Source organism: Molothrus aeneus, chromosome 23 (genome assembly GCF_037042795.1).
Source record: "Molothrus aeneus isolate 106 chromosome 23, BPBGC_Maene_1.0, whole genome shotgun sequence".
In the NCBI taxonomy this organism is placed as follows: domain Eukaryota; kingdom Metazoa; phylum Chordata; class Aves; order Passeriformes; family Icteridae; genus Molothrus; species Molothrus aeneus.
Genome location: NC_089668.1, coordinates 4,574,157 through 4,594,717, shown reverse-complemented (window position 1 = coordinate 4,594,717; position 20,561 = coordinate 4,574,157). Strand labels below are relative to the sequence as shown.

The following is a 20,561-nucleotide window of genomic DNA, read 5'->3' as shown; positions in this document are numbered from 1 at the left end:
CTTCCCAACAGCAACAAGCCATGCCACACTGCCAAGTGCTCACCAGTCCAGAAATGCAAATCCAGGATGGATCAGACATCACTCTTTTTATTTGTACAGCTTCAAGCAAAAACCCAGCAGAAACTGAGAGAGCTCCTGACACTGGAAGGCTGCAGAATTCCCCTCAGCTAAGAGTGCCCCCCTGATTTGGCTGTGCTTACAACAAGCAGTAGAGGCTCTGGAGCACAGAGCCCTCAGAGAATGAAGTGTAATTGTGACATGATAACGTGGAGTTCTGCCTTTCAAACACATTTGCCATGTACCTCCAAGTCATTGAAAAACAAGTGAGTATCAGCAACTTCAAAAATCATCTCCTCCATGGACAGACCTGAGCCAATCACTAGAGTTGGATCCTGGAAAAACACAAAAAGAAAATGTAAATGCACTGTGGATACAGGCAGGAGGGAATTGTCATGAATCTCTCATCAGTTAAATTGCAGAGTTTTCCACTGTATATCAAACCTGGCATAATTCCAGCTACATTCAATGGTGTTAACTGCAATTTCCCTAGTATTTTAAACAACTGAATTAAAAAACCAAAAACACCAAACACTTTAGTGCCCCACAGGAGAGACTGTTACATTTTCACAGTGAGCACATACAAAACATTCAAAAATCTACAGTATTTTTTTGCAGAGAAAAAACACCTCTTTCCCCTACGTGCAAGGACCTCAGTTATTCCCAGTGAGGATGAAACCAGTTTGACAGACTTGCACTGTAAGAAGGGGCATGGTGGTGATGTCCATGTCCTAGCTCTGTATAAAGCCAAATTTAGTTTTTCCCTGCCCCAAACTGCCAACAACTTAAAAGTACCACCATAGAGAGTTTAAAATAAACCAAACTACTCCTTCTCCAAAGACTAACATTTAATTCTGCATGACAGAAATAGGTTTTCTTCCATGGAACAGACAGCATTACCTTGCCATATTTTTGAGCATAAGACCCTGTGAGAAGAGAATGGAAGATGATGATGGTCTCATCCAGGTCCCAGAGGAACACCCGCTGCAGAGAGAACAACAGGAGGTTAGAGCTGAGATATTCCAGGCACTGAACTGCAACAAAGGAACAAGTTTTAATTTTGTGGTTAGCTGCAGTATGCTCTAACAGGTATGAACAATTGTCATCTTACAGGCTGAACACATTCAACTCTTCAGTTTACTGCAGTGGAGTTTATTTATAAGCACACATTCAGGCTATGGATGTTTGGTCAAACTATTTCAAAAGCTTCTCTTTGCTTTTATAGTTATGAAAGTAAAGCTTAGAGTGCTAATGAATTTTAGAGGCCTGCTGAGGTGAAGTGTACTTCCTGTGATCTGGAGAGCACCAGGTGCATGCCCTTGGTGTTTGTCAGAGAAACCTTTGTTACAAATAAGGCAATGGGCTGCCATGAGGAATGGCAGAGTTTTGGTACAGAAGGACTTTGAGAGCTGGGCCAACAGGTGGGGTGGAAAAACCCCTCACACTAGTCCAGGCTGAAGGAGCTGGAGGGCAAATTGGACACCAGGACAAGCCAGCAGCCACCTCACCCTGTGGAGCAGTGACCTTCCTGCAGGAGTGTGCCATGTGTGCCAGAAAGGAGGGGCTGTCTCAACCTATTTGGCACTGGGAAGGTCACCCCAGACTGCATCCCTGGTCCCAGGGATCTGTGAGGAAACGAGAGTTGCCAGCAAAATGCTACTGAGATGGTCAGCAGCCCACAGGAGAGGCTAAGGAAACTGGGATGGCTTTTCTCAGCAAAGAGGAGACTAAAGGATATCCAACAGGAGACCACAACTAATTGAAAGGGAACTGCAAAGGAGACAGAGACAAATTCTTTTCAGTAGTGGCAGATGGAAAATTGCTGTGGAAGAAGAAGGGGAAATTTGCAGCATGGGAGATTCCAAGTGGAGACAGACAAGCTCCTTCCCTGGGTGGATGTGGTAGTGCTGGGACAGATCATTAGGAACAGGATCTCCCTGTCTGGGTACAGGATCTCACTGTCTGGGTACAGGATCTCCCTGTCTAGGTACAGGATCTCCCTGTCTAGGTACAGGATCTCCCTGTCTAGGTACAGGATCTCACTGCCTAGGTACATCTCACTGTCTGGGTACAGGATCTCACTGTCTGGGTACAGGATCTCCCTGTCTGGGTACAGAATCTCCCTGTCTGGGTACAGAATCTCCCTGTCTGGGTACAGGATCTCACTGTCTGGGTACAGGATCTCCCTGTCTGGGTACAGAATCTCCCTGTCTGGGTACAGAATCTCCCTGTCTAGGTACAGGATCTCACTGCCTAGGTACAGGATCTTCAGCCTGGAGGCTCTTGTGGCTCAGGCAGACAAAGCCACAGCCCCAGTGCTGGGGACTATTTACCTCCAGTTCACTGTCCTGGGAGGAGGAGGTATCTGCTTTCCTCTTCCCTCTGTTCTTTCCAGGGATGTTTTTTCTTGCTTGCTCATCTAACTCTTTACTTGCTGTTGCTCTTGGTAGCAAAGGACTTGTGGATGCATCTCCTAGAAGAAAGGAATCACACAGCTCTCATCTCCTTGTGTCTCAAAACAAACACCAATACAGCACTGGCCACAAACCACCTTAGCAAAAGCTAAGATGTAACTTCACTATGTGGATGCAGTAGCAGTTGAACTCTGATTGCAACATAAACCATGATTTCTTTGTCCCATCATTTCAAAACAGCTCTGTCTCCTCAATTTAGTCCCCCAGAACTGAGCTATTGCAACAGCTACTGCCTGCAGAGCAAAGCCAGAGCAGAGCAGCCATTTCACTACCCTGGAGCTACTCTATTACTCAACTATGTCTATTTTATTTAATAGACAGTTGAAATAAAAGAATAACAGCGATGATGTTGGAGATGATGGCTGGAGACACAGCCTTGGCCAAGCAGCATGGCCAGGACTGACAGGGAGATGGGATGGAGCCTGTTCTGCTGCTGCTAAGAACGCCCCTCCTAGGGACAGAGGACATCACCTCCTGCAGCCAGGTGTTCAGAGTGCTCGCTCTCCCTGGGGCACACAGAGCAGTGCTGGCAGGGCAGCAGTAGAAGGTTTCTGATACCTAAATTTGGCTGGCCCAACATAATACTCTGCACACCAGTGACACCAGGAAGGTTCTGCCAAGGAAGGCAAGTGTCCCGCTGGGCCCAGCATGACAAGATGCTGCAGGTACCCTCTGGACACGTTTCCCCACACCTGCATCCTGCACTGTTTAGCAGAGGGATTCCACAGCCCCAGCCTCACCAGAGGAAGGTCTCTGCACTGCCCGAGCTGGCACCAGGGCATTTGGTTTCTCCTCTGGGAAGGTGGTGGTGGCCAGGGCCAGGCTCTCCGTGCTGCTGTCTGCTGGTGGCACCACTCCAAAGCCTGAGCTCGGGTAGCAGGTCTGGTACTGGCTCTGGCCAAGGATGGTGTAGGTGGGATATTCCTGTTGGGAAAGAGTTACTGATGGTAGGATGCCTCGTTCAGAAAACACTCTGAACCTCTGACTTTTGTATTAGAATATCCTGTCACAGACACATTTTATGAAAAACCCTTTCATTAGGATCTTTTCTCCTGAGAAGCTGAGAGGCCTCAGAAATTAAATGTAAACAATGGTTATCTGCTGCTGTGGAATGCAACAGGGGCATCTTGATTGGTCTCATGTGGTTGTTTCTAATTAATGACCAATCACAGCCCAGCTGTCTTGGACTCTCTGGTCAGTCACAAGATTTTTTTATTATTATTCCATTCCTTTCCTTTCAAGCCTTCTGATGAAATACTTTCTTCTATTCTTTTAGTATAGTGTTAATATAATATATATATCACAAAATAATAAATCAGCCTTCTGAAACATGGAGTCAAGATTCCCATCTCTTCCCTCATCCTGGGACCCCTGTGAACTCCACCACAATATCCTGTCCAAAACAAATCCCAGCAGAGCACAGTCTGACTTTATGCTGTTTTATTCTGCACATGAAGACATTCCTAAAAAGGGCTCAGAGCTCTGGCTGCCCAATGGCCCCTGCACAGGCAGGTTCTGCAGAGGACACCAGTGACCACAGGGCCATTCCTCTGCTTCCAATGGCTGCAAAAATTAATTCATAATGAATGAAGTGACAGTAACAGGGGAGTTGAGTGGATGCCAAGACATCAGTGCACTCTGTGCTCTGGAATGTGTGGTTTTGTCTTGCATTTGACAGTGACAGAAAGTGACCTTGGGCCTTGCTGAGGGCACAACTACAAAACAAATGGCCCTTACTCATGTGCTGACTCAATCAAGCAATAATTCTGCATGCTGGAAGGTATCCATCTATGAAAACTACTTAATTCATTTAGGAGATTGCTCAGCACCTGGAGCTGTGCTTGAGGATTTCACCTTCTGCTGCTGACAGTAAAAAATGTGATATCACACTATTCTGGTACACAGTGCTCTCCTGATTCCCTTGAAGAGCTCCCTGGGTTTGTGCACCACATACCTTGGTCTGAAATACTAAAAGGAAATCTTTTTTTTCCCCTTATATGTTTAAAAAGCAACAGCATAAGCACAGAGGGATTTTTGTGCATCCACTGCATTTTCCACACTTCCTGTATTCTCTTTCTGAAAAGCTGGACACTGAAGGCTTCCTCTGTATAACCAAGTACTCAGAATGGCAGTCAACCACCCCACAGAGGAAAAAGGCAGGGGGAAATGGTCTTTGTTAGCTTGCAGAGTTTCTCACTTTGTTCTAGTCTACCATCAGAATGCACACCCTACTTTACTGGGTTGGGGTTTGTTTGTGTACAACCTCATCTCCTGTCCTTGCTGAGGGAGAACAAAGGTGTCAAGAGAACACCCGACTCCAATCCTCCCTGCAGGTTTAGTCCTCAAAAGAGCTGAATTGTTTCTTCCCCTCCATCTCTCTTGCAGAGATCTCAGTTTTAAGACTCACCTCACAATTTGCAGAGGAGACAACAGCTCTGAACAGATGAAGTGAGTTTGTTGCAAAGGCCAAGGGAGAAGCATCATGGTTAAAGAGACAGCAGGAGTGATTTGGTGATTTGAGTTACACACTGAGCCCCACAGCCCCAGTACCACTGTGCTCCATTTGAAATGACATTTCCATGTTAATTTTAAATTTTGATCAACTTGTTAAACAAAGGTAAAGGAGATGGTGCATATAAATTTACCAAGGAAGTTTTACCTGTGAGATGCTGGCTACTGCTGATGTGGAAATATTGACAACAGTTGAGGATGTAGAGACTGGACTGGCATTGGTAGTTGATGCTGTAAAATTGAGAATTACTGCATTAAATATTCTAGAAAAGCATAAAAAATGACAAATTGTGAAATAAATACTTACTAGGCAAATGTGCAAGCACTTGTGCTTCCAGCAGCACTCTGCTACCAACACCCAGAAAAGGACTGGGGTGTGTTTTGACACCAGTCACATTTCAGTTGGGTTTAAGGAAAGAAGAGCTTGTACATCTTTAAAAACAGTCCTTTCCAGTGGTTCTGAAACCTTTTCCCTCCATGGTTGCTAAGCAATTGATGGAGAATTAAAAAGGTTTTACATATTTGATAAGATAACAGTCCCATTCTGATGATCAATCAGTAGCAGTTGAAAATGAATCAGAATAAATCAAGAAAAAGGACATTAATGTGTTTAAATCAGTTCTGTTAAAAATGCATCAAACTTAACATTTTTAGTCTAATTAGATTTAAAATTTAAGGAAACATTAAGAAGTTTCAAATAGTAGAAATAGAGTGTTTCCTCCTGGAGAAAGTGAGCATCTCTCCCAGCATCCCTGTGTCTAGAACAGCTTTTTGGATGTGATTTTCTGAAATAATCTGTCAACAGCTCACAGGATGAGTTCTTAGGGATGTGTAGTTGTTGGCACCACCTTGAAGATGTTTCCTAAGCTTTGTGTCACTGCATTAAGTTCTCCTAAAACACAAAAGAAGCTGCTAGAGCAGCACTTGGGAACACCAGTGGTTTAGCAGTTTTTGGGGGGTTGCAGACACAGGGCCACTCCATTAAACATTCCCCAGCATGGGGTTTTGGGACTCACAAGGATAAAAATATATAATTAAATCAGCAGGAACAAAACCAGAATGTACAAAACCAGATGCCACCAAGAACTATTTTCTTTTCTAAACCACCTTCCTCTGCACACAAATAAACAAAAAAAAAAAAAAATCACTTTTAGATGCTTATATAGACTTGTAGAAATTCACAGTATCCCTACCTTACCATCACTCTGGGAAAAATCCTTATTTTCTGCAAATACCACCACAAAAATTCACCCCAAGAACTCAAACTTCTGAAGGATTCAGTCCTGCTCCCCCAGGAAAACAGACCCACCATGAACTCTTAACAAGTGTATGTTGTGCTTTGGCAAGCACCAACACTACCTGGTGCCTCCTGGAAAGAGGAATGCATCCAAAATACACCTCAAAAAAGTGAAGAAAAGAAACAGATCTTAAAAGATGTGTAGAAATACACAGGATTTACAGGAGATGAGAAATATGAAGGGTGACCTCTCTGTGGAAGCAAAGGGAAGTAATTAGCCCCAGAAACATTTAGAAAAAGGCAAAAGGGCTGCACTGACCAGCAATAATGGCAGTGAAGACACTCAAGGACCTACAGCAGCTGCACAGGTATTGAAGCCCAGCTGTGTGAGCCCAGGAACCTGTCACAAACACTCCTCAAAACAACTGCTCAAAACCAGGGGCAGTTCCCAAATCAAGCTCCTTCCAATTAATTCCACATGATGGAAACTATCAAGGCTGTTATCACCTTAAGAGAAGGTTCTTTCCTAGGCCTCTGTGAAGCCCAGCTCTCCAGAAAAGAACCTTGCTAAGTGAACAAACCTGCAGCCAGAGCAGAGCAACTCCTTGGAAGATAAACTGTTACACCACTGCTCTCAGGACTGTCATGGAGAGGAAACAGAAAGTGATTCTTATCTGTAATGCCCTGCACAGGCTGCTTCTCCACTGAGATTGATGACAGAAGTTAAGAAATGAGAAAAAAGGTTTGGCATTCACTCACATGAACTTCATTGTTTATTTTAACTCTGGTCTCCCTCCAACAGGCCTTTTTAATAATCCTGTATCTAAACATTGCTACATACCAGATTTTTTCAAACAGTTCCCACCACAGGGATGAACCAATTCTTTCTGCACTGTGGGCCACTTCCTTTTACCTGTGAATGCGTCAGAACCATGCAAAAATATTTGGCAAAGATTTGCCAAACATGACTTGAAGGGCTGAGGTTTAAAGACCAGCAGACACAAGTACTGAATTAAAGATGCCATGACTCTTTTCCTATTTTCCCTTCTTTATCCCCCATTTCAGACCTCATCCTCAGACATTACATCCCTGTCTCTACCTTATTAATCCCAATCTGCTTTGCTTCAATCATTTTCAAAGAGCCAAAGCCAGAACCATGCACTGAAATTCCCCTCCAGTGGCTCAGCACCATTGTACAGCTGTGTCTCACCCTGCTGATTTGAGTGGCAAGAAAAGACAGATATTCCAGGGATTACTATTGAAACAACTCTGTCCAGCCTTTCAACACCTCCCTGCCACCTGCCCCTGTACTGACCTGAACCCTTGCTGAGCTGCTTGAGAAGGAAATAGAGCAAATCTGAAAAAGGAAACATTTCCTGCGAGTCTGCAAAAAGTTTTTTTCCAAAAAAGCAACAGTATTGGGACCATTGGAGTGACTTTTGCACACTTTGGGGTGACTTGTGCACACTTTCAGAGAGCAGCCTGCAGGGAGATTTCTCACATCACACATTCTCCAAGCAGCACAGATTAAAATCCTTCTCCTGTGTGAAATCTGACACAGCTGGGGTTGAGCAGTTTGCAGAAGAGAAAACTCCAGTGAGACCTTAGAGCCCCTTCCAGCATCCAGAGGGGCTCAGAGAGAGCTGGACAAGGACTTTGGACAAGGGATGGAGTGACAGGATAAGGGGGAATGGCTTCCCACTGCCAGAGTTCAGGCTTAGATGGGACATTGGAAAGGAATTCTTGGCTGTGAGGATGCCCAGAGCAGCTGGGGCTGCCCCTGGATCCCTGGCAGTGCCCAAGGCCAGGCTGGACAGGGCTTGGAGCAGCCTGGGACAGTGGGAGGTGTCCCTGCCATGGCAGAGGGGTTGGAAGGGGATCATCTTTAAGGTGCCTTCCACCCAAACAAGTCTGTGATTTTATAATTCCACAGAACAAGGCTTGACATGGGTCTGTCTGCTCAGCACCCCCAGGGATCCATCCACCTGCCCCCCATGGGACATCACTGGGAAATCTTGTGTAGCACCAATCCTGAGCCCTGGCAGCTCAGGCTGGTCTGTGAGACTCAGAAAATCATTCTGCTGTGGGAAGGAGGGTTAAGCTGGAAAAAGGGAGTATTTCCAGTATTGCTTTCCTTTTGTTTAACTAATTGAATTCCAGAGTGGTTTGCTCAGTGTCAAGATGCACAAAGTTGTTTTCCCTCAATCAATGAATAAAACTCTGATCCTGCTGCTTCTGGAGCCCATGTGCACTCACAAAAAATGATCAGTTCATTGCAGTTGATTTATGAATGCAGTTATGAATGTGAAAAGTAAATTAAGGATAAATACTACACTGGGCCATTGACTGTCTAAATAATGCAAGCTGAGCAAGTACCATGGCATACCACAGGACTTTCCTCTGTGAGAGGCATACTAAAATCCACTCACTGCTAATTTTAAGAATAATCCTCCTTTTCTTGGCTCTCATGAGACCACATCTGGTTGTGGCATTCAGTTTGGCCCCTCAAGCACAAGAAACATGTTGATAAAATTCAGTGCTGATAAAATTCAGCAGATAAAATTCTGCTAAAGAGGCACCAAACCAGTCAGGGATCTGGAGAATGTGCCCTGCAAGGGGCATTTCAGGGGAGAGGGACTGTCCAGCCAGGAGAGGAGGTGCTGGTACCTGCAGGGACATTAGTGAGAGGACAGACAGAGGCTCTTTTTGCAGATGTGCAGCAGCAGGAGGAGAGGTATGGTCAGAACATGGAAGAGTGAAAGCTCTGAGTCAACAAAAGAAAAAAAAATTCATCATAATGACAGTCAGGTTCTGGAAGTGGCAAAATTTCTGTCCTTGGAGGTTTTGGAGATGTAACTAGACAAAGCTCTGAGCAATCTGGTTCTGAATTCTGTATCAACTACTCTTTGAGTAGGAAGCTGAACTAAAAATTTCCTCAAGTCCCTGAATTATTTTGTGAAAATATTCCACAAGGCATAGATTACAAATTCCTGAAATGCTTTATAAAATTTCCAGAGAAAGAGACAAACTTTCACCATTTGTCACCAAAACCTAAATGACAAATTCCAGCCTAAAGAAAAGGTATCAATTTGCACATATGTGCCATAAGCAACAATATTTCATTATTCAGATATCTGGCACATTCACTGCTGTGGACACTGGTGAAATTCAGCACCTGCCTTCTTAGATGTGGCACTTCCAGCAATTATAATATTTTAATGGTAATTCTATACTAAGAAATTCACTTCCTAGCAGATCTACCAACCTGTGTCTGTGACATTCAAGAGCCATCTACCTCCAGAAGGGATTAAAAACAAATGTTTAAAAATCTCACTGCACAGTCAGCATATTTCCTGACATCAACCTAAAGACCACAAATGCAAGAGCACTCCCAATAAAGCATGCAGGAACACAAGATGGAGCCTCTTTCCCCTTCCCATTTGCTCTTCACCCTGTTCAGCCCAGCAGCATGGCACCAACGAGCCAGCCTGGTGCACACACAGGGGGGAGGCAAACACAACCCCACAAACACACAGGCACAAGGAGAAAAGAGGCAAAGCATGAAGAAGCATGCACAAACCAAGGACAAGCGTGCAAGCCTCTCTAGTTTGGTATCTGGACTCAGTTAGGTGGAGAGAGATGCAGATAAAAACCATGCCAAGTTACCTTCAATGGAATAAGAATAATGTGCTGGGCTGGGCTGGCTTGTGGTTAACCCTGTAGTGCAGGTAAGAACACTGTGCTGACTTGTAGATGGAGTCTGAATTAAACCACTTTCAGGTTTCATACCTGGCCACAGTGCACCTGAATCAGATAAATTGGACCAGTTACAAACAAATATGCCAGGACCAAACAGCATGCTCCTTCCTCAGATGAAGATTTTTGCTCATCACAAAAGCAAGTAACAAATGACACATGGAAAATGTTTAATTTTGGCAATAGTAAGCACTGCTGTCAGGCTGTGCAGGGATTAGAGCTGGTGACAAAATGGCTGAAAAAGAGAAAATTAAAAGCACCAAGAAGATTAATTTGCAAAGCTTTTAACTAAAATCTGTTTGTGGTCACTGAGGTTCAGTGCCCATGCAGATAAAGGACCTGCAATGGCTGTGACTTTGGGCTGAGCTGCACAGCACTGCAAGTGACATCAGCTGCTACACAGTGAGGCCAAAGCTGGGATCTATGAAGGCCAAGCTTAACACTTCCACTACTTCACTGGGCTTTGGGATGAATATTTTAAACCAAGCCACAAGTCAGTAATTTTCCTAGACTGACAACAACAAATATAGAGCTAAAAAAATAATTTAAAATCTGAATGTTTCTTCCAGACTTCCTGTTGTTTTGGAATGCCTTTGTAAGAACCCTGGGCACAGCACAGAGAGCAGAGTGGCTGTAATTATGTGTACAGGGCACACCAAGCACGTGGCTCAGCTTGGCTGCTGTGTTAGGGTGAGGTCTCTGCACTGATGGGTGCCAACAGTGTCCAACTGAGGCAGCTCAGCTCAGGCCTTGCTCCTCAGGGCTCTTCAGGCTTTCATTTGAGTGTCTCCAAATCCACAGCCAAAGTCAAAGACAGTTCTCCCTGGCCCTGGTTAGGAAGCAGAAATATTTTGAGAGGATCTACTTACAAACAAGCAGGAGTGTGCAAAGCAGAGGGACAAAGGACATTTGGAGCTAGAACAGAGTTCAGGGCCATCAGAAAGGGCACCCTCCTTTTGAAACAGCCTGAGATCAGTACCAAGGCTGCAGAAGCCCCTGCAGCCCTTCACCCACTCCAGCAGGACTGAGCCATGGGCTGTGAGCTCCAGGTTTCTTACCTAAATGACATGGGAGACTCCATAAAGCTGGACATGAGCAGCCACTCGATGCTGCAGCTTTGTCAGAATTAAATTCTGCAACGGCCCTTTGATTTATTTACATATCTGATCTCAAACTGACACCTATCAGTCAACTTAAATCACTCCCCTCTGCCCAGTCACCCCAGGGTTTGACTCTGACTCTCACGTTGTGTCTTTGTTAAGGTTTCAAGCCTCCAGAACCTCAATAATTAGCAAACAAAAAGGAAAGGCTGTTTTAAGAAAGACTGTAGACACACTGCAGAAACTCCAGAACACAACATATGTGAAAAAGATCCTCCAAGGAGAGTGGGAGTAGCTGTGTTTGTTTAGCCTGGAAAGGGAGAGCCACCATCTCCAAATGGCTGAGCAGTTCTCACAGGGGACAGGAACCAGAAGCTCCTTAGGGCACAAGACAGAGGGACAAGGAGCAGTCAGCAGCACAGTGTGATGCTCACAGGACATGCAGAAGTGCCAAAGAACCTGAGAGTGAAACACAAACCCACCCTGGATGCTGTGGGACAATGACCAGCCAGGTCAGACACACACAGAGGTGCTGGCAGTGCTGGCTGGGTGATTCAGGTCATGTGCTAAAGCATCTTTCAGCCCCTGCCTTCCCTGTCTTGCTGTTACAGACATGCCCTTTATACTTTCTATACCCAGGCACACTCCTGGGCTGGTGGCAAATGTCCTGCAGGACAGCAGGATAAGCTGGCACAGCCTCAAGGATGATGGAGGAGAAGCTGTGAGAGGAGGAATGAGACTCTTCCATGTCCAGTGGCAGCACTGTATGCCACAGAATGTCCCAGCACACACCTGCAGACATGGAAAGGCCCCACACAGGACATCCCAGCACTTGCAGGTTTTTCTTGAGTTAATGTAAACCATCACATCCATGGTGCTTCTAATACCAGCTCCCAGCTATGCAGCCTGGATGTCAGCACTCTTATTTTAATGCTTCTTTAATAAAATCTCTCTAGACCACAAGGGCATCCCATGCAGAACAATGCACTGAACACCAAGAGAGGTGACAAATCACCAAGAGCATAGGTCATCCCTTCTCTAGAAGGAGCATCCTGGCTTCAGCCACCTCCAGACTATGCTGGTGTTTGTCAGCTTGCCTGAATTTCATGCTGGTTTGTCCCAGTTAGAGAAGCCATGGTGCCTTCTTTCTGGCATAGAAACAAATACAAGGTAGAAAGACACAGCAACCTCTGTAAAAGCCCTCTGGTGCTGGTAAAACCAAGTTGTTGGCCCTCACCTGCTCACTGGAGATTTTGTGAGCAGAAGCAATTTCCAGAATTCCCTCTGCAGTGTGCATGTTCAATCCTCTACCTTCTACCTCTCCATCAAACTGTGCAAGGTCCATCTTCCCAGCATGACTCAGCAGATACCACTCCACTATGATTTCCATTACTGGAAATGACTTTTAACATCTTCCTAACACTTGATTTCACACTAAAAATTCAGGTGTTTAACAACAGACCGCAAAATCAACACCAGACATTTCAGTAACTGATGACATTTTGGATATTTTACAGAGGAAAGCTCCTTTGAAGTCAATAGAAAATGCAGATCTCCTTCCTGGCCTTCAGAAGAATTTCTAGTGTTACATTTAGACTATGATATTGAAGGAGCTGAGTACCCCTGCACTCCAGAACCTCTGCCTTTAAAAAGTGAACACTGCCCCCAGATACAGCCACCACTACTGCAACCAACAAAACATCACACCCACAATACTCCAACAAAACCCCTACACCTTCCCTCCCTCCTTCCAAATTTGCAGAAGTCTAAACCACTGTTTTAAACAACTTCACTGGAGCACTCCATATATTTACAAATATTTGCCTTTAAAAACACCAGCATGTGACACATTAAAACACACAACAGCACATGAAGCAGCCCCAGTGCACCATGCACAATACACTATCAAAACCCACCAAATAAATGAAGCAAAGGAAACCATCAGGCACTGCTCAGATACAGCAAAAACCAGTGCAACAAGGCACTGAAACCAAAGTGCAGGTACCCAGTGAGGAGGAGTATGTTCCAGCAACCATTAGTAATTACAGTATTAGCAATTTAACTTGTGTTTAACAAAGCCAAGTCTGGATTTATTATCCTTCCTACACCATCTTTCAAATACATAATGACAAATCAATTGTTTTGTAACCTTTACAAAAGCCCATGTTCTGTCAGCAGCTAACAAAAGCCAGAAATGTAGCTGTTGTTATTCAAAGACATTTAATTCTTTAACTAGAAAAAAATTCATGTTTACACACATCAAGGTACCAAGATTTTAGCATTACAGATAAATCTGCAAGAGGCTCAGTGCCTATGGCTGTTCAACCACAAGCCCCTGAGACATATATTTAGAATCACAGAATGGTAAAAGTTGGAAAAGACCTTTAGGATCAACAAGTCCAAGCATAAATCCAGCACCACCATGTCCTCTGCAAGGGGTGGTGACTCCAGCACTGCCACAGGCAGCCAGGGTGCTCCCCCAGCTCCCTGCATGGTGCTGTGATGTTCCCTGCTAAGGGATAAAACAGCCTCTGCTCCCTTCCTGGTTTTGGGAGCTGCATTTGCAGAGACTGGAATAGCTACTAAAAGGGCTCAGTTATTAGAGCAAATTAAGGAAATTATTTGCCTAGTAAACTTGGAGACATTTTAGCATGAGCTCTCATTTGGTGAAAGATGAAATAAAAATGTCATAATTGTGGATAACAACAAGGAAAGGAGGAAGGGGAAAGGGGAAAGGGGAAGGGAGAAGGGAGAAGGGAGAAGGGAGAAGGGAGAAGGGAGAAGGGAGTTGTAGTATGGAGTGTTGTGTGATTTCACTAAGAAGGAAACTGCACAAACACAGCTATACCACAACTAGAGACAATGATGATCCCAAACCAAGAATCATATGGCAAACTTCATGGGGAGATCCAAAGTAACAGCTTTGTAAAAAATCTTATTTTTTAAGTTGAAGCCCCATCAAGAGATCAGTGCCCATCTACAGTTTAAGCTATGTGCTCTCCTACAAACCCTTCTCTCCAACATGAGTGGTTATGCTTAACATTGGCTTTTTACTGAGACATAAAACAGTAATTGCAGGCACAGAGAAATCTTTGAAGAGTCACTTTTTACCAAAAGGAGGTAGTCCATAGGTCTGGGTGGTCTGGGGGTAGATGGTGTAGGGCTGGGACTGCTGTAGTGCTTGGTACTGAGGCTGAGCAGGGTAAGGGCTCATTGTTTCTGATACTGGTACAGAGAGGATATGTGCATATGGCCTTGGGGAAAAGAGAGAACAAAAGTCAGCAAGAACTGTTTACATTATGCAGCTTTCAGCCTTCAAACCAAAAGACACATTCAATAATTGCTCCAGAAAGGAGAAACTACTCAGACTGACAATTCCTCTTAGTGTAATAAGCCTCTTGTGCTCCCCAAGGCAGGCTCTTGAGTTGACAGGTGCTGCCTGCAGTGACAGCAGGGAAAATCCCTCCTCCACAGAGCCAGAGATCCAGGCTGGGAGGGCAGGGTGGGCTGGGAGGGACACATCCCCATTCCAACAGGCATGAGTGGTCAGTCCCACTCATCATGCCTGACCACACCAGAGCCTGCAGCTGCTGTAGTCCAGCAGGACCTGTAAGAACCAGGGGGACACACACAGAAACTACACAAAAACAAAAAGCAGGGGTTAAAGCCTATCCTGCTCCAACAGGAAAAAATACAAAGATCCCTAAACACACTGAATGATGAGAAAATCTTATATTCCCCTTGTATTTATTTATGTTCAATTTGTTTATTTGACAAATTTCAGGTGCATTATTCACCAAGACTATCATGTTAATTACTTGAAGGGCTTCATTTATCTTTGTGGGGCTTTCATTTATCATTTATAAAACAACAGTCACTAAAGCTAAAGGGTAAATTCTGTTAAGTACAGTGTCTCCAGCAATGAGTAACTGCTGCCAATAGTGGGATTTACTGCACTGGAGAAATGCATGAAGATACAAAAAAATTACTTCAGAGAGAAATAATAGTTACAGAACTCAGTAACAATTTCTTGACTTACTTTGCAGAATACATTTGTGAGGTATAATCATTTGATGACCTTGGGATATAATCAGTGCATGTCATAACTGAAAAAAAATAAATTTGTGTAATTACAGAGGTGCTTTCAAAACCCAACAAATAAAGACAAATATCAATACTCATGGTACATTTTAGTCAACACACAGTATTTTACAAAGAGTTTTAGTGCCCTGAATAGCTGTTTCAAAGCAAATTCTCAAAAACACACTGTTAAACTGGCACAAAATATTTTGCCAGCTCACAGCAGGTAGATCAGTCAGTCACACTATTCCTCCCTGTGAAACACAGCTCTTTCTCTTTATCAGCTGGTACCATAATTTTTTGCAACTGTCATAAAAAACCTTTGATTTCAGCCCTCCCCAAACCCCTGTGTATTTGCCAAAGGGGCTTCATCTGCACCAAGTGTAACATTTCTGTGTCCTGGAGCAGAGACCAAACATCTGTTTTGCCAAGCTTTCCTCATCCCCTAGGTGCTCTGTCCATGCATGGCTCCAGCAAAGAGTTTTCCTGCAAAAAGGAACAGCTCCAGCTCAATGAACTTAATCACAAATATCCAGGGAAGCACAGCTGCAGTGCACAAGGCTCTAAAATAAGCTGGCAGCTACATTTAACCAGATTTTTCTGCTTCAATAAATCCACAGCAATTGCACTCTGAAGCTGGTAAAACAGAGTGGCTCAGCTGGCAATCCAAATGTTTCAAATGTTCCCAGTCAGCACAGCCCATGGCTCTGCTACACTTTGTGTGAGAGAACTCTATTACAGCACTCCAGGCTGGGCTGGAGATGGGGTCTGGGCTCCTATGGCTTCATCCCAGAGCCTTAAACACCCCTTGGATTCACATCAGCTGATTAAATACTCAGCTGTCCATCAGGAAAGCAACAATGGGCAGGAGCCCAGCACAGAATTTGGTCCTTGCAGCCTCTCTGGCAGGAGCCCAGCACAGAATTTGGCCCTTGCAGCCTCTCTGGCAGGAGCCCAGCACAGAATTTGGTCCTGTGCAGCCTCTCTGGCAGGAGCCCAGCACAGAATTTGGTCCTGTGCAGCCTCTCTGGCAGGAGCCCAGCACAGAATTTGGTCCTTGCAGCCTCTCTGGCAGGAGCCCAGCACAGAATTTGGCCCCTGTAGCCTCTCTGGCACATGGCACCACCACAGTGCAGCAAGGGCTGTGACTGTATCTGCACAGCACAGGGGTTTATCAGCTCAGATCTACAAGCACCATGCCCAAACCCTCAGCAAACACAGCTGCACTGCTGTGGATCCAGCAGATTCCCCTTTGAAAGCAAAGCACCCAGGCTTGCCCAGGAGGTAATTCAGGCTAACTGTGTATCCCCAGGGACCCCACACCTACCATTACAAGAGACCACATTTTCCCTCTCCCTCTGGAGTGACTCAATTAACAGCCTCCAAAATAGGGTTATGGATAACAGCATCCTCTGCCTTGGTATTTGATCCAATGCCAATAACGTGCTCAAAAAGTTGGCATTTCCATACTGGACCTGCATTATTGCTCTTGTATGACCACCTGGTAAACTCTCCTGAGTTACACTGAGGAAAGCAAGACACTGCCACAGGCAGCTCTAACCCCAATGTGCATTCTGCCACCTCAAAATCAAAAACCTCCTCTTTGTGTGATCTGAACACCAGCAGCTGAGAAGTACAAACCATCAACCAGATGTGCTGAACCTCCCAAATGATCCATGAATCACCTTCCTCTGCTCCTCGGTGTTTGCCTTTGCTCACAGTGTGAAGCCCACGTAGCTCAAGGATACAACAGCAAACACAAACTGGGAACTTTTGGACCTAAAGGCTTTCCTCTAACACTTGTCAGTTCCCACATGTTGAGAATTTGTAGGGTTTTTTTAAGAAAGTCAATATTCATCTGAATAGTTATGTAGTAATGATATTTCTAGAACTTGTATTTATAAAACTGCATAAAAAGAATTAGGCAATAGTGTAAAAAAGCAAAAAATCCCACAATAACACTGCATGCAGTTTCTAGGATTTGTAAATGGCTTATCCAGTCAGGTTTTGCAGGATGAAATTTCTCCTAACTCGTGCAACACCACAGCCTGGATTAAAATAGCAATGATTGAATCAATTACAGTGGGAAGTCACACCTTACACACTTTCAGCTAAGGTGAGCTGACTTACACTTCAAAATATGTATTGGCAGTCAAAGGAATCTGACTTTCCTAATAACTTCCAGCCCTCTTTTTTCAAGAGAAAGGACACACTCCACTTTTCACTTAGTATGCAATCTTTGTATTCCCTGCCTGTTTCCTCTCTGTTATTCCCTGAGAGCTTTCTGCAGACATTCAATACAATTCAGAGTCTAAGATGAAGTGTATGGCATATTGCTACAAAGGACCCAACCAGCTGTGTAGAGATAATGATTTATAAAACATGTTTACAACAGGCATTACAACTGATATTAACTCAATCCTCAAGAAGAATCATGTCTAAGGCAGATAAGACACAGCAGCACTCAAAAGCACCCAACAGCCAGCTGAGGGGCAGTGACAAAAATATTTGTTAGAAACTGATATTTCCTTACCATCAGGCATTAACACTTTGTAAACACTATAGCAAATGTTCACTTTACAACTGATAGTGAGAGCAGGCTAAGGATTACAAGGAGGAGACAAAGCTCATGGTTGATGTGGCATGGTACCAGGGAAAGACATGGGGAAGGACAATGGGAGAACTCCAGGTACTCACTCTCACTGGACATGGGAAGGTTTGAACCAAGGTTTGAAGATTCAGTTTTCTGATCACTGACTTCTGTGCTGCTCACATGACTGCTAGGACAACAAAGGTTCAGTATTAGCATTATGAACTCTTAAATTAACATCCTTGGCCATCATAACCCCTGGGTTCAACCTTTCTGACCAGGGAAAACTAACTCTTCACAAAACCTAGCCCTGTGCTCTTTGCTATTTCAGGAAGAGATTCTGAAAGAGAGATCTGCACCTGGAATTAGACATCAAACGGGATGTTTAGACAATTAGACATCATATGGGGTTTGAGTGGCCAGGGTTTGGTAGAGGGGGGGCTTCAGGGGTGGCTTCTGTGAGAAACACCTCAGCAGCCAAGGAAGTGCTGCCAGCAGTGCTGTGTGACCCTGCTGCCACAGGCTCCCTGCCATGGGCATGGCCTCACTGCTGCATTTGTCCCTGAGGAGCAGTGCTGAAACATCCTTGGACTGGGGGTCACTTCTCTGCTTAAATATTTGCAGGTTACTAGATTATTCTGGATTTGTCCCACATTGTTTCAGTTCCATGCTGATGTTGCTTTGTTCATGTACAGAGTAGGAAGTACAGGTAATTTCTAAATGAAACTGTTTTGTCCTTGATTATTGCCTTCCAGGCTTTAGTTTTATTATTGCTAGTTCTGCAACACAGCTTTTCATGAAGTTTTGAGCCATCTCTGTGCTGTTCTGATATTTTGAAACTGCAGTTTCTCAAGGTGAAGGAGCCAAAGGAACTGCACCTTGTAGCTCAGGTGTGCACCAAGCATGGTCCTCTCTGCCTCCCTCCATCACCTGACTCCATTCAGCATCCCAACAAAAAACAACTGCACAGTTTTGTGTTGGATGAGCAAATTAAATTCTCAGGAAGAGCCTAAAGGTGTCTGAGCTGAACTACACAAGGAGCAGGAGGCTGTATGAGAAATAAACCCAAACCTTGCAACACCTTTCCCCACCCATCCCTGCTTTCTGAACCCAACTAAACTGATTTTTTTCTCCCTCCTTCCCCTCCTGCAGTGCAGAGAAAAGGGAGAAACAGGTCCAATAAATTCTTTCCAATTAATCCATTGGTTAAACTTAAATTCATGTATAGCCTTATCAAAACAGAGCAAGAATATTTAAACAGAATATTTAATCAAGTTAGAAATGCAACTTTATCCCACCCCTCTCTTCTGTTTTTAAATACTGGATGTCCACAATTTTAAAATCCAAGGATGTTTATACTCAAATCTTGAGCTCCCTGTGCCCATAGGGAAGGTGTGGTTGTGCTGAAGCAGGGTGACACAGAGGGAGAAGGGAGAGCCCCTCAACATGCTCAGACCTCTCTACCCAAGAGAGGGAAAAAACCCTCCCTAAGATCTGATTTCTCTGACTCAGATGGGCCAGAAAGGGAGCTTGTGTGATTAGATCAAAATTCTAATTTTGAGAATATAGAACAGGACCACTCCTGCAGAAATGGTGTTTCCTCCTTGCTCTTATTGGAATGGCAGAGACTCCAAAAAGAAAACTTTCCTCACTGAGTTTGCTGCTACTCAGAGAAGCAGAATAAATCCTAATATAGCTATTCTAAGTAGTAATAATAATAGGTAATTCCTAAATACAATCATGATCAAAAAGCATCTACTGAGGATAAAAATAGTATCACACAATAGCTTTAAATAGGAGAAGCTACCAATTCAAGAGTTTCATTTCTCATAGCAGTTACCCACAGAGTTTCACTAAGAACAGTAGTACAGATATTATTAAAATATCCTGAGTCTCACCAAATTAAATGCATGTTATTTCAGTCTCATTCTGTGAAAGATAGGTGTGATGATGCCATTCTTTTTGTGGCCACTTTTATAAAAGCTTTATATCACAAAGCTAGTTAATTACTTTTTATTGGGAACTTAATCAAAATTATACCAAATCCAAATACAACTTTATTTTCCATAGCTCTGTAAAAAATAAATCAAGAGGCAAATTTCTAAAATGAAAGCTTTATAATTGTAAAAGACCATAAAGAACTGTTCTACACTAAAATCAAATTTAAAATCCCATACCTCAGGCTCTGGTCTCTGGATTCTTGCATCTTGGCTTTTTTCACCTGCAAAGACAAAAATGTTCAGAGCTACAACTAACACAAGCTGGAGGGTTCACAATGCTGGCTGAATGTCCTGCACTCCAGAACTCACTGGTGTAACCATGGGCTCTTCATCTCAAACCAAGTTTTTTCCTAATTGGAAAACAAGGGCTAACACTGGATCTTGTATAGCAGAATTGTCATGTTAGTTACATTAGTAACAGGTGCTGAGATATAAAGCCACAAAAATGGCTGGTAAGGACAGTTTTGTGGAAATTGAATAAAACAGTCATAAATTTGAAGAAAATCTTATTCTGCCTGGATTCAGCACAAACTTTGCTCTTTTCCCCCTATATTTTAAGATAGGAACATGAATGCTTTTTCTGTAATAAATTAGGAGTTTTGACTCCTGACTAAAACCAATACAGCACTTTTTCTCATTTTGTAGGTGCCAGCTGGATCCTGTTCCTGTACAGGGTATTACACCACTGGCTTGAACACAAATTTGGTTTCTGCAAGGTACAAACATTACTGTGAAACTCTCAGAAGGATGCCAGGG

At 43.9% G+C, this 20,561-nt stretch overlaps 1 protein-coding gene across 3 annotated transcripts in view; it reads right to left on the bottom strand.

The window, feature by feature from the left end:
- Positions 1–20,561, bottom strand: part of EYA3 (EYA transcriptional coactivator and phosphatase 3) — a 41,606-nt gene that overhangs the window by 8,836 nt on the left and 12,209 nt on the right. For all 3 annotated transcript variants that reach the window (XM_066564705.1, XM_066564706.1, XM_066564707.1), the window contains 10 exons: positions 19,983–20,026; positions 17,913–17,995; positions 15,175–15,241; positions 14,247–14,389; positions 9,946–10,083; positions 5,191–5,273; positions 3,272–3,455; positions 2,391–2,530; positions 958–1,041; positions 303–392 (listed from right to left, as the gene is read on the bottom strand). In XM_066564705.1, coding sequence (XP_066420802.1) covers positions 303–392; positions 958–1,041; positions 2,391–2,530; positions 3,272–3,455; positions 5,191–5,273; positions 9,946–10,083; positions 14,247–14,389; positions 15,175–15,241; positions 17,913–17,995; positions 19,983–20,026 — 1,056 coding nt within the window. The remainder of the gene's footprint in view (positions 1–302; positions 393–957; positions 1,042–2,390; positions 2,531–3,271; positions 3,456–5,190; positions 5,274–9,945; positions 10,084–14,246; positions 14,390–15,174; positions 15,242–17,912; positions 17,996–19,982; positions 20,027–20,561) is intronic.